Source organism: Hesperophylax consimilis, chromosome 8 (assembly GCF_061612785.1).
Source record: "Hesperophylax consimilis isolate HC1 chromosome 8, BYU_Hcon_1.0, whole genome shotgun sequence".
Lineage (NCBI taxonomy): Eukaryota > Metazoa > Arthropoda > Insecta > Trichoptera > Limnephilidae > Hesperophylax > Hesperophylax consimilis.
Genome location: NC_142843.1, coordinates 3,886,517 through 3,901,211, shown reverse-complemented (window position 1 = coordinate 3,901,211; position 14,695 = coordinate 3,886,517). Strand labels below are relative to the sequence as shown.

The 14,695-nt window shown below is 36.2% G+C and overlaps 2 protein-coding genes across 2 annotated transcripts in view; one reads left to right on the top strand and one right to left on the bottom strand.

The window, feature by feature from the left end:
- LOC149421426 (putative serine hydrolase) overlaps nucleotides 1-14,695 on the bottom strand; it is a 268,266-nt gene that overhangs the window by 211,731 nt on the left and 41,840 nt on the right. The window lies entirely within an intron of this gene.
- LOC149421427 (putative chitinase 10) overlaps nucleotides 1-14,695 on the top strand; it is a 127,189-nt gene that overhangs the window by 94,766 nt on the left and 17,728 nt on the right. Inside the window, exons 21-29 of the mRNA XM_089634764.1 lie at nucleotides 2,946-3,174; nucleotides 4,155-4,382; nucleotides 6,771-6,950; nucleotides 7,732-7,868; nucleotides 9,271-9,466; nucleotides 10,223-10,341; nucleotides 12,118-12,352; nucleotides 13,524-13,703; nucleotides 14,023-14,234. Coding sequence (XP_089490890.1) covers nucleotides 2,946-3,174; nucleotides 4,155-4,382; nucleotides 6,771-6,950; nucleotides 7,732-7,868; nucleotides 9,271-9,466; nucleotides 10,223-10,341; nucleotides 12,118-12,352; nucleotides 13,524-13,703; nucleotides 14,023-14,234 — 1,716 coding nt within the window. The remainder of the gene's footprint in view (nucleotides 1-2,945; nucleotides 3,175-4,154; nucleotides 4,383-6,770; nucleotides 6,951-7,731; nucleotides 7,869-9,270; nucleotides 9,467-10,222; nucleotides 10,342-12,117; nucleotides 12,353-13,523; nucleotides 13,704-14,022; nucleotides 14,235-14,695) is intronic.

Here is a 14,695-nt window from a genome sequence, read left to right as displayed (position 1 = left end):
AATATTGATATCAGTAAATTTTTCTTTAGCGTATACTACAATTCCACTATTTTTATTAATCTGATAATTTGTATTGTAATTTTTGTAGTTTGGGATGATTAGTATTACCTTTAATCATATTAAGCTGATATTGTGATGAAGCCCTTTATTTAAAGAGAAGCAACATTGTACCTACCTAATCAGTGTCTCACCAGTACAGATGTGACAATAACAAATCGTTTATGAACATATTTGTATTTACCTTTTACCCATTCTTATTTGTTATTTACTTGCATATTTAGCTTACATATAATTATAATAGATTAATATTAATATTACTTACATTTTCCTTTTGTTACTATTTTTGTTATTATCATTTTGTTATTATTATGTATTTAAACATCCATGTATATAAATTTTTGGGCACCATGCCTGTTTTATGTACTTAAATAAAATAAAATAAAGGGGTTTTTATAAAAAAATATGATCTTAGATCTATCTTGGCTGATGATCCAAGACTTGGTGTCTGTTTTAAATTTCAAATAAATTGTGTTCAGTCTAATGGCTAGTGAAAGAGCATTGTATATTCTTGTTGCAAAATATCTAAAACTTCTCTGGCCAAAAGTTGTCTTAGCGAAAGGGGTACGTAAGAGATTATGTCCTTTGGTTCTAGTATCACGAGTAGTTTTGTGTTTGAAGAGGTATGCTAGTATTTTTTGGCATATAGTTGCCTAATGTCCATAACATTTGATTGGCTTAGATATAAAATAAATTAGATGTTACCGCATTTACAAGTTGATTGCTTATTGGAACTGATGGTGACTCAGTTTTTTTTTGGTTGGTGTTGACAATATCAACACTGGCTAGATAATTAAAAACTTAATTTCCATAAAAAATACACTAGGGGACGATAAGTGGATAGATTCTCTGAATCTGTCCTTGGAAGATTTTTCATGAATACGTCAGTGCGGTGACTATGTTTAAGACAGGCAACCTTGACATTTATCACATTATTATCGATAATACTCGTTTTTTCTCAAGAAAACACCTGTCATTTCAACTCGAAGCATTAATAAATTCACGTTTTTGCTCATCGTAATGATTAATGAATAATAACTCATTTTAAAATATGCTAAAGGGTGACGAATTTAATTAATTTGATGGTATGAAAAATGTACAAAACATACAAAATTAATAAAATTATTAATGTGATGGTAAAAAAATACGTGGCGCCTGGTTGTATGCAATCTACGCAGCACTTTAAATAAATTTTATGCGGGTTTACACTGTGGGCTATTAGAGGAATAATATTACGATCAAATTATGTAGTTTCTTTTACATTTAAATAAACCTTGAAAAGTTAATAAATCTTCTTCCTGAGTTGGTCATTTACAAAATCTTCTTCTGAATTAAGAGTTTCGTTTACTGCGTCTATAAAGTTAATCACGACAGCAAATCTCCGTCAAGCTTAATGATTTATTCTCGTCATCTTCACATCAAGCTAGTAGCACTCTTAAAAATATACTTCTTTTCGGATCTGTTATATGTCAAATCTTTCAACTCAATGCATTCTCGTAAATTGCACCAACTTTAATTATGGAAATGAAATTTTTTAAATAGAGCCTTTAAAACTGGTGACGTTTTGCAAACTTCGTGATTATGCCCCGTTTATTACATTAATGAAGAATTTAATATAATAAAAATCCTTGTAGACCGTAAATATAATTGTATTTTGCTCGATTGTAAACCGCGATGTCCTCAAAGTCAAATGCACAGACAATGACGTAGGTCACCGTAATAAAACAATGAATTAAAAATGTTGTACATTAATAATGTACAACGTTTATTATTAATGTACAACATTAATAAAAATTAATGTTGTACATTAATAAACTGACCACGACGAAAACGCGCTTTTATCTTTTAACGCATAAGATTTTTTTAAGGAATGAAAATGCGTCATTTTTTTCTTTAAAAAAATCAAGGTTGGCCGTGAAATTCGTTAAAATTAAAAACTAATAAACAAGTTCGCTTTTTTGTTATTTGTTTTTGGGGTGTTATGCCATGTTGCGCTAACTCCTTCTTTAGCCAACGTTTCGGACAGCGTTACAGTGTCCATCATCAGGGCATATGTAGCATGTAGCTATAGCACATGGTTTTTAAAGTGTATATTATATAACCTTATTACCATAATAAACAAATAATTACACGATATTTTCTTCTGCTTTATCCTCTGTATCTCTCTTCATAATACAGGGTGTCCGGAGGTAAAGTAGGTACACAAGTTTCGGGATGTTATTCTACATAATGCTAGAAGTAAAAAATAATTTACTTTTTTCAAAATTCCGTTGTCTTTCCTGTACAAGAATATTATTTTCTCCGTACAATCAATTCAACTTGTGTTCCTGAAAACCACCTTAAAATTTGATATTTCGAAAAAAAACTTGTCTTTAATACTTGTACTTTCATGTAGAATCACCTCCCGAAGTTTGTGCACTTACCCCCGGACACCTTGTATATGTATTTTATTTCTTGTTAATTGGGTTAGCTGTGAGAAATATAATGTACCTGTAAACTATACCCTCTGTACTTTATGTTTATTTTGTACAATTAATCTGTTTTCAATTTTGAGCAACCTTGAAGGACATAAAAAAATTAACAACCTCAAAATGTGTGCATTTTTTTTACATTAATCCCACACAGGAGAGACTAGTCGGAGAAGTCAAAGGGTGTCCCCAAACCAGCCTCTCCCGATCCGGCACCCCACGGAATTGATGGGCAAGCGCATCCTAAATACACCTCACCTGATGAACCCGGGCACCTTTGCTAAATCACAAATCGTAGCGAACCACTATGGTGACTTATGTGCAGAGGTTTTGGTTAAACCCGCCTCCAAGCTGAATGTTACAGAATAACGTGTGTATACCTCCTAATTGCAATTGCCTAATCAACGTACGTATTTCCAGGTTGAATACGGGGTCCGGCAAGGTCTGGGCGGCGTGGCCGCGTGGTCCATTGACCTGGATGACTTCAGCAATGTGTGTTGCTCCGAGCCCTATCCGCTACTGCGCGCTGTAGCACGTGCGCTCAAACGCCCTGGCACCCCCGCCAAGCCCACGCCCGATGCACCGTGCGCACGACCCACGGCCCCAGCCACCCCTGCTCCACCAGTGCTCACCACTGTCTTTGATTCAGGTAAGCCAAATTAACACACCTTGTTACACTGCCGTCACAATCAAAAAGGCAGCCAGGATTTCACAAAAATCACTCGCTGATTTACGTTTTATTATAATGTTTTAAAATACCACTTCAAACCAGACACATTTTGGCCAGCGTGAGACTCGCAGGTGTTTGAAATTTGGCCAAAATATGGCCAAATCAGCTTAAATATGCCAAAATATGGCTATTGGCTAAAATTTTTCGTGTATATATATATGATTATATATCATGATTTAACTTTTGAAAATTCCTATCTGCCTTTTTTGCTTATGACGGCAGTACTGATATCAAAATCTGTCATAAAAAAACCTATTTAACTGCTTTGGACTAGAGGTGAGGCGTATTTATCGTACCCAGTAAAAGTACCGGGTATTTTCATGCGAAATTTTTAATGGGTTCTTTTATCAGGTATTTTTTAAGGTATTTTTGATGGGTATTGTTGATGGGTATTCCTGATGGTTACATTTGACGGGTACTTTTTTATGTGATCGTAAAAATGTGGGGAATTTTTCGACGGGGAATTCCGTAGCCCCCCCCCCCCATGTATTTGGTAAAATTATTGTGGGGAATCACATATAATTTTTTTTTTAGGGAAAATTTTTTCACAGAAGTTTTAGGGAATCAAGCTTACGTAGAAAATTTGTGGGGAATATGTGGGCAGAATTTATGTGAGTGCAGTTTAGAAATTACTTATTCCGAATCAATCCTCAGGTCAGAATTAAATACTTTTGAATATTTTGTCACCGGCATTTTTAACGGGTACTTCTTTGTACCTGTACTCATAGTACCCAGTAACGAAAAGTACTCATACGACCCACCTCTACTTTGGACAACGATACAACAATGAAATTTAATTTATTATATATGTAATAAAATATCTATCATCATTAGAAGTGGTTTAGGACAAACGAAAATAACGTAACAGACAGTTGAACAAGTTAATCTAAAAATTTCAGGTGCCGCAAATATTCCAGTGACCTCCACGTCCTCCTCAGCATCCAGCACCTGGTGGGTGCCCTCCTCCACTCCCTCTAGCTCCACCACCTGGTGGTCCCCGCCCAGCACCACCACCACCAGAGCGACCACCACCGCCACTAGAGCGACCACCACAACCACCAGACCGACCACTACCACGCCGGCACCGACCACCACGGCCAGGCCTACTCCGCCAGAAAAACCACAGAGTAAGTTGATCAGCAATCATCATTACACACATATCCAAATTGATTGACCAACCCATCAGAGAAAGGGGAACAAATCATGTTGCAAGGTGCGGGGAGGAGGCGTGAAAATCTCCCTTTCTGAGTTTTGTATTATTGTAATATCACCATGTTGTCCTCAAAAATAATCTGCTTACGAATTACTAGTCCTATTTACAATGGCGCGCAAATTTCTGGCTGCGTGAAAACCTTATCTACAAATCATAAATCGTTTTAAAAAAAGTTCAGGCTTGTTTACAAAATCAAATATTTTGTTACACTGTGTAGTTAAAAACTTTTACGAATGTGTTACAATTTACTTACCTCTCCAATTCGCGTGTCACTTTGCAACTCGATTTGTGGTGAATACACAAGCCAAAAATGTATATTCTTAGTGTACCTTATATTACCATGAATATAGGCAATAGGCATAATAATTGCTTGGCAAAATGAGTCTAGAAAAGGTCAGTTTTATTTCGTGATTAGTTTTGTAAGAAAGAAAAAAGTTAATCAAGGGGAACTGTCACACATAATCTTAGTAATAAAATTGTATATTTTTAAAGTTGTTTCTATGCGTTCATAAATTTCTAATGATTTTTTGATTAATGAAACAATTAAAATTTTAATTTTTAAAGGGATTTATATGAGGAGTTTCTATTTATTCAAAGTATATTTTTGATAGTCATTACGTAAACCGATTCGAAGTAAAGATTGATCAAAAACAAACATTCAAACTCTGCGTAGAAAAGTCAAACAATGGACTGCGCCACAAACCGTTGCCTTGCTAACAAGCTTTATTTTTCGGCGAAGGGTCTAGTTAATTCAATGTGCGCTCTTCGGCGGTCAACGTACGACTGATACAGCTCGTCGAAATGATAACCAGATCTTAGAGGTATTGCTTTGCTTAAATATTTTTTCCAACTAATAAACGGTCACTTATCTAATAATGAGATACTGGCCCAGTTAAATTTTTTTGTACCAGAGTCTCACTCTCGAGGACGTCATCACAATCTTCTATATAGTAGAGCAAGCCGCACTAATTTATTAATGAACTCACCTGTGGGGAGAGCTACGTGCTTTTTGAATGCGTTAGATAAGAAATTAGATTTATTTTTTGTGTCCTATAGCGCATTTGCGAGATTTTTGGCATTGCATATACACTGCATAAATGGTACAATTATAACGTCTTAGGCTTTATTACCTGTAATTGTTATAAATAAATGTACAAATTATATATATAAATAAATATAAATAAATAAATTATGTTAGGGCAAGTTCATAAATTTCGATGCAGATGTTCGTATACAGGGTGTCTGGGGATAAAGTGCACAAACTTCGGGAGGTGATTTCACAATTTCACATGTACAAGTAAAAAAAGATGAAGAACTATTTAAGAAATTTCGAGGTTTTAAGGTAGTTTTCAGGAACAAAAGTTGAATCTTTGTATGGAGAAAACAATATTCGTCAGTGGAAAAATATTTTTCTATTGGAAAAAGACAACGGAATTTTAAAAAGTTACTTATTTTTTTACTTCTACTGTCATGTAGTTCGTGCACTTTACCCCCGAACACCCTGTATACATCAATTTGGATTATATTTTCGATTACCGGTGACTGAAATAATTGTTTCTCATTGCTATCTAAATATTTATTTATTTATGTCTATTCTTGAATACACATTTTACAAATGATTACAGTGGTTTATATTGTAGTACAGAGAAAAAAGTACACAAAAAAGGTATGAAAAATAAAGAACATAGGTTGATATAGGTAAAACTGTGTGTGGGTGATATTATATGTAACGTGAACACCTCACTAGGAGAACCTGTGCTGAGGTGTTAACGTGTTTGTGATTAAGTGTGACAGGTAATTTATGTGTTGTAGTAGAAAGTTTTTTTTTTTTTTTCACAGACATATATTGAAATATGAAAACACACATTTATATGTGAGTGTATGTATTTTTGGATAATTCTTGAAGAATGTGTATAATATATAATTTTACTTATTATATTTCGGTTATGTTTGGTTTGGAATTATAATCTTTTGAATAAAGTGAATATCTTGATTTTTTATCCAGGCTACAACATGTTTTTTGAGAACGTTTGTAGATGTATTTGTAGTCATTAATTGTTTCAAAGTAATGGGCATACTGATGAAAAGTTTGGTTGCGTAGTATTGAAAGTGTCTTTGTCCGTGTGTGGTGTGTGTTATCGGAATGTTCAGTGTATAAAACGCTTTTTTAAATAAAAATTTGCTTGTTAACCGTGTCCCACTTTTCTACATCTTACATTATTAAGATAATAAAAAAATAAAAATTCTGTACATTTTGTTTTTAACCAGACCGAAACATAATGTATATATAATTGATTGACAGATGTCCCCTCCGATTGCGCGGCCGGCTCGTACAGTCCTGACCCGGGCAGCTGCACCACCTACCTGCTGTGCGCGGGCGGTGAACAAAGGAAGCAGTCCTGCGCGCCTGGCCTGCACTGGAACGCCAACGCCAACTTGTGCGACTGGCCTGCTGCGGCCAAATGCGACGCTGGCAGTGCAGGTAACACACACACCTCAAACAATTCATTATATAACCAACACCTCTGCAATACTGCCGTGATAAATAAAAACACAGCGTTTTCCTAGAGTCAAGGAAGGCACTGTGTTTTTAGTTAGCGTGTCACCTACGTGCACGGAGAGAAATCTAATTTGCTTTCATGATAAATGAACAGGACTTTTATCGATTTGCCTTGATAATATATCTTGATCTAACTAACCATCCGCAGCGGTAGGCAGAGAGGACGCTCGACAAACAATTCTGTCTTCGCACACACTCCTTGCCTCATTCACATTCATATAGGTATCGTCTCATACATACTCTTCCATTACATGACTCTTGACATGGCTCGACTCCAGGTTCTGATTCACTTGATCGTGCCATGTCTTCCTCAGGCGTTCTTAACTTCTCTTACCATTCACATTTGCGTCATATATTCTCATTACACTCCTTTCTTCGTTCATTCGCTCTACATGCCCAAACCATCTGAGCGTACCTTTCTTAATCTTTCATCAGAATTGCATTCTTTGCGGATCTCTACATTTCTTACACAATTATACATGGTTTTACCACACACACACGCCTCAGGGATCTCATTTCTACAGCATTCATGTCTACTTTCATCCTTCTGCCAGTTCCATACCTCACTGATGTACATCGGGAAGGATAGATCATATGTCTGTCTAACCTAACCTAACTTAACCACCCTTTATACCTTTTCTCTAGTATCTGAACCACATACTATTTATAGACATAATCCGAACATCGTGTCTGCCGTTTTCAGTTACAACCACACAGCCACCAAAGAGGAAGAAGCCCTCAGAGTCCCCAGCCAGACCCACCAGACCGCCATCCCAAGTGCCCATCTACGCAGCGCCCCCAACGAGGCCCAGTAGACCGCAGAAGAGGCCGCAAGGCATAGTAAGTAATTGTTATTCAAAATTCTAAATTCTGCTGTTCTTTTTACCTTCTGATTTTCAAATAATTCAAACATTCTTTAAAATGTCTTCTTGAAAACAAAGAAATGAACATAAAATAATTTTAAAACACTAATCAAAGTAATGCAAAATCAGACAAAATTATGTGTTTTTGATTTCAAATATTATAGATGCTTTCAATAATACTGAACACATCTTATTTTTTTCTAAGGTCCAATTGTTTCAAATGTTCACAGAAATACAAATATAACATTGTCATCAAATACCAATTCAGAGCCATTTTGTTTTTTTTTATGGTCCCCAATAAGCGTCGATTCTAGGTGCGTATTGTTATTATTGCAAAAGTTTTAAGGTTAGTTTTTTCATCCATTATTTAATCCAATATATGAACCTATGTTCCTAAAATAGGTTCTTAGTTTGGGTTTATTAAAAAACAAGCCTAAAAACTATTTTGATATTGTTACGTCAAAACATGGCGTAATCAAAAGACATCAAATTTTCAGTTTTTTTATAACGAAATAGTTACTAAAATGTATTATCCATTTCCAGAAACTGAAATAATTAGATCTCATTATTATCTAACTGATATAAAGTTTTTTTCAAATAAAATGTGAGTATTAATTGTGTCTCTATTTCGTAAACACCTTTTCGGAAAAGGTTTTACTGCATAATGTGGAAAATTAAGTTCTTATCGGAAGACATTTTGGTTCATGTGCCTGAACTTCACAAAAAAATGCATCTTGGTTATGTTTTTTTTGCGCATAAATCAAAACAGACAGCCTAAATGAGAGTTTCAACCTTATCGCTATCCTGCATAAAGATCACCATGAACTGTTTGATGAACCAGTAATAATTAATGCCCCGTTGGTTTGAAAGGGATATATGTAAATACGAATGTTAGAGGGATAGCGCTAATATTAAAAAACGATAAAAATTAAGCGAAAATGGTGAAAATATTTAATAAAAGACTCGTTAGAAATAGAGCAAATCTCTAGACAAATGCTTTGGTTGCATTTAAAGATACACGGTGAATTTTTTCATGCCTATAACATATTAAATAACAGAGCAAAACCTGTTTCAAATAATTTTCGGAAGTTACTTTACGATTTTTTTCTATCGAGGGAATTTCATATAATTAACATTTTGGCGTAACAAATGTATAAATATTATCTTTAAAATAAATTTTTTTTTTGAACTTTAAAACTTAAAGAGTTTTGTTTGAAAACTTATTATGAATATATGCGGGGGCTTAACATACAAAAATACAAGGAATATGCGCCCGCCATGCCAGATTTGTGACGTTCATTCCTTTCTGTCAACCCCTGACAGAACACTTTGTAAAAGAAGGTTACATTTCAATAAGAATCACTGTTGATTTTTTCCAGCCCTGCTCCAACGGCGCCTACTACCCCCACAAAGAGTGCTCCAAGTACAACATTTGCGTCAACAGTAAACTGGTGACCCAATCCTGTGCTGAAGGAGAAGGCTGGAGCGCTCCGCTGTCCATCTGCGCCCCCGGGGTCTGCAAGAGGAGGGTTCAAGCCTACAGACCGAGGGTTAATAAGCCGATTGCCATACTTAGTAAGTATAGAAGTCATATAACATGTTTACAGTCAGCGACGGCCCTATGCAGTCCGCTCTGGGCGCTGACTTCAGGCGTCAAGTAGCCAAGGAGTCAAGATGCTTATAATACCTAATCATTATCATTTTTGGAGTATTACCAGTGCAGCACTCTTCTATTCTTTAGCCAACGTTTCGGTCAGCATTATAGTGTCTATCATCAGAGCAGATAAGTCAAATTGTACAGTATGCATTTATTATTTTATTTAAATTCTAAACCATGTTGTAGCTTAATGATTTCTTTCCATTTTTTTTTTTAGGAAGATATTTCAGTTAGGTTAGGTTAGGTTATGTTGAGATTTCTCCGCCTAACTGAAAAATACCTGAATACATACTCACATAAAAGAAATTACAATGTCCATCCTAGATTGTGGTGAAATGTAAATGTATGTACATATGTGGAAACGATTCCGTGTTGCATACTAATAATCCTCTTAGGATCGGTATTTCAGAATAATTAGTAAAAGAATTAATTTGGTTTTCGGCGATTAGTTTTGGTGAAGCCATCAGTACCGAAAACCAAGAACTATTAAGCTCCGTCATCTCTATAATATCAATGGGGTATGGCAATGGTATTACGACTTTATCAAATACATTGTGTTTACGAACAACTATGTTAAAGCTCAAACAGATTACAAAATGATACATTTCGGTAAGTTCATCCTAAACGTTGTGTATGATTATTTGTGGATTAAAATGTTTTTTTTTGTTTTTCAGGGGCTCCCTGCGTAGCAGGAGAATTCACCGCCTACCCGGGAGACTGCGCACAGTATCAACAGTGTTTGTGGGGAAAACTAGAGCCATTCCAGTGCGCCCCTGGCCTTCATTGGAATACGGTAAGTTTACAACTACAATATTACAACTAACAATATTATAACTAAACCCAAAACTATCAGTGTTGGTTGTCTGACCTTTTAATATTGGCCTATGACCTCAAATTAAAGTTGAATCAAAACCTCATATGAATAGACAACGCCTCTGGTGGCAGTTCGAGGGACAACATTATATATATCAAAATCAGCTGCCATCTTAGCTCTTTCAGTCAGTGTTGCCAGAAGCATGGTTTTTACCATTTTTTATGGCTTATTTATACCTTCATGGTTTTTAAACACTTGCCAAGGTGACAAGGAGACATGGAGCTGATAATACCTAACGCCTAATACAGCGTCCTTGAGGCTGTTAATAGTTTGGCTCAGGGCCAGCTCTGTTTACAGTCAGTCAGTAGGGCAAAGCTTAATAATAACAAATATCCAAAGTATAAATCATTTTTTATAACCATGTAGCATCGCTATTAAATATGACGTGAGATTTTCACGGCATTATTAAAGAAGGTATTATTGTGATTAATTTTTGGGGGATTATGCAGTGCATCGCAAATATTGTGTAATGTGTCGCCACCTTTACAAAAGAAGGTGTTTGTTGATGGGACACTAGACAATGGACAGTGGACAGAGCACAGTGGATAGTTGACAGTGGCCAGTGTAATATTGGTAGAATACATTTCAAAATAAAGTTGCATACTTTAGCCTTCTGACCTAAATGTGTCGACTATATAATAAGATAGAGTGTGCTGAAGTGGACATTTTTTCAGAATAAATGTCCTTCTATTGCTCAAAAATATGTAACAATTTGTATTACTTAATGAGCAGCAGCTTTCTGCTGATGCGCTCATATCTGATTTCACAATAAGTTAAACCGTATTACTGTTGGGCTAGTTATAAAATATTAAGTATCACTTGTTTCTTTAAAATTAAAAAAATGTACTTAATTAAAAGCAAATCCTAATTCTGGACTTCGTTGAATCAGAGTTACAGACAGACTGACACACAACTGAAATTAGTATTTTTAGTTATGTATTTGAACTATGTTTTAGTAGTTGTAATGAATAATTGGTTTGTTCTCATGTAAGTGAGAACATCTGTAAGAACACGGAATATACAATTAAATTTAAAGTTGGACGTCAGTGCTGCGTCTTAGGGGCCGTTCAAGTATTATGTAAGCACTATAGGGGGGCAGGGGGGTCTTTGCTTTGCTTATTTTTGATGACATGGGGGGTGGGGGGGTCGAGATAGTGATTACATCAGCACTGCTCAGCAGTAGTTATTTTTTTTTTCACATTGGCAACCCACACATTGTCTATGTTTGAAAACCGAATACATATTCGGGGATTCCCACAAATAATTAATACATTGGTACTCGCTTAGAAGCGAATGGGGGAATTACCGCGCGCTGCTCACTTGTCAAAATTTCTTCCATCAATCTATTGTTTCGTTTCAGTACGATTGACGATTTGACGTTTGTAAGCAAATCAAAGCAAGTTAATATTTGTGTTACCGTTGATCCTCTTTCACCAAAGTTGAATTGTTTATAAAACAGAATACATTAACAGAAAAATGCATATAGGTACCAATTTTTACGTAAGCATGGGAGGGGGGGGGGGTAAGAGCTTTGCTTACTTTTGGTGACAAGGGGGAAGAGGGGGTAAATAATTGTAATAAATCTGCTTACGTAATACTTGAACGGCCCCTTAGCCATCAGTGGTGTAGTAGCTACAAATATACTACTGTACTTGTATTTGAATCAATTGATCAAAAAATGTCTTCCAATCTCAGGACAGGAAGATTTGCGACTGGCCCGCCAGCGCGCAATGCACGGAGACTTCCAACAACATCCCTCCGGGGATTGACATTGACGGCGAGGATGTGCTCGAACCAGACACTCCCACTTTCGTGCCCGCTCCCACCACCTCCAGGCCTTCCACCTCCTGGGTGGACCCCTGGGCACCCACCACCCCCTCAACCACAACCACCACGGATCCTTCTGACAATGATCCTGCACCACTGTCAGGTATAAACAGATAAAATAATTATGATCTTTGAAAAATGTTATGCATTTAAAAATGAAAACCATCAACTGATTCTACTTGGAATTTTCCCGGCTTTATATTCATTTGCATGCATTGATGTAGTATCTAGTCAATTATAGTGATTTGTTTTTGGGGTATTATGCCGTGTTTCGCTACCTCCTTCTTTAGCCAACGTTTCGGACAGCATTGCAGTGTCCATCATCAGGGCAGATGTGTAAAAATTACATGTAAAATATTACGTATATATGTTCCAACTTGGTATATATAATGTGTCAACAATCGCTTGAGTGGTAAATTAATTTATTTATGTAGGCACCCCCATCTTTAAAGATAATACAATGAAGAGGAATATAAAAAATAAATATTCAAAAAAAAGAATTAAAAGAGAAAAGAAATAAAAACGAATAGAAAACTAGGCACTCCTAATGGGTTTTCCAATAAGAGGTGTTATTTTGAATAGCCCGCTATTTCGGTAGATGTTACTTCTGAAGCTGTCATTTTTTGACATTTGATAAGTAGAAACTACGCCATTAATAAAAATAGAACGATACACGCTTCAACAACGCATTGAAATTATTAAAATTCACTTGAGTGAATCAAATGCAAATCATCTTGGGTGATGAGGCCCATTTCCACCTCGGTGGCTTCGTCAACAAGCAAAATTGTCGCATCTGGGGCTCGGAAAACCCAAGAGTTGTTGTTGAAAAGCCTCTTTATCCTTAACGTGTGACTGTTTGGTGCGGTTTATGGTCCGGCGGAGTCATTGGACCTTACTTTTTCGAAAATGAGGCTAGAGCAACAGTTATGGTGAATGGATTGCGCTATCGAGAGATAATTAATGATTTTTTATGGCCGGAATTGGATGGTATTGATCTGAACAACGTTTACTTTCAACAAGACGGCGCTACGTGCCACACAAGCAACGAAATCATTGATCTTTTACGATTGAATATCAAAATAACACCTCTTATTGGAAAACCCTGTAGTTAATTATCACATGACATTTTTTATATTTTTCCTGCATCTGTCCTACCTAAATGTAATATCTATTTAGCTATTTTAAATTAAAATATTTTTAGATAATCCATTTCAAAATGCATACATTGTACCTTCACACTATGAGGCTAATATTAATGTGGTTGTTATTTCCAGGTTACTACAAGGTGGTGTGCTACTTTACCAACTGGGCGTGGTACCGCCGCGGGCTGGGCAAGTACATGCCCGAGGACATCGATCGCAAACTTTGCACTCACATCGTTTACGGATTCGCTGTTTTGGACTATGAAAACCTCGTCATCAAGGCGCACGACTCTTGGGCTGATTTCGATAACAGTAAGCACTGATTTACCATACATAATAAGTGTTTAATAATTCAATATAATAATATGATGCATAAATTTATTTATTTTCCACTGAAATTCTGGGTACAAAGCTTACTGAATAAAAGTATTTCACAAAAGCTAAATATAGCTCTTGACGCAAATGATTTCAGAAGCTTTCAGAAGCATTAACCTAAAAAAATTCCATACAGAATTTTTTCGTAATAGTTGGCGCCCAACGTGGGGCTAAAATAGTAAAAAAACTATAACTATCTACAAGATATTTCAAAATAATTTTAGAGCAGGTTTTAATGTATGACAAACTATTCTAGGGTTCTACGAGCGAGTGACTGCCTACAAGAAGAAGGGACTAAAGGTGCTGCTGGCTCTCGGCGGGTGGAACGACTCCGCGGGAGACAAGTACAGTCGTCTGGTCAACAACCCTGGAGCACGCGCGAGGTTCATCACACACGCGCTCGCCTTCATGGAGAAGCACAACTTCGATGGACTCGATCTGGATTGGGAATACCCAGTCTGCTGGCAGGTAAATAATCTCACATCTAAACAAAGCATGTATTGCATTTAATTTTCATTGATCTCCATTTTATTTAAATAACGTTTTCAATAACACTGACAAACTTCTTTCTGCAAATACATAACCAGAACAGTTCTACACACCTTGATTTGCGTAAGACAAAGGTTCCTCAGACAAGAAGCTCTTAAATAAGGGGAAAATGTTGAAGCCAAATTTACAGTCCTCAAGAGGGAGTCCTAATATTTTAAAAAATACAACTTACACTGGGAGTGAAAGAGCTCCTAGCGTCTTTTTCTAGTCAGCTTTAAAGTGACACTAACAAATGGTCGCCATTATCGTCACAGCAGTTTCAATTGGCTACAAAATACATTGACCGGTTTTGAACTGCATTTTATATGTACCGGCATTATGATGCCTCGGGCTTCAAATACATCGTACCGCCTCTGTTTACCGTGATTTTCTTTGTTCTG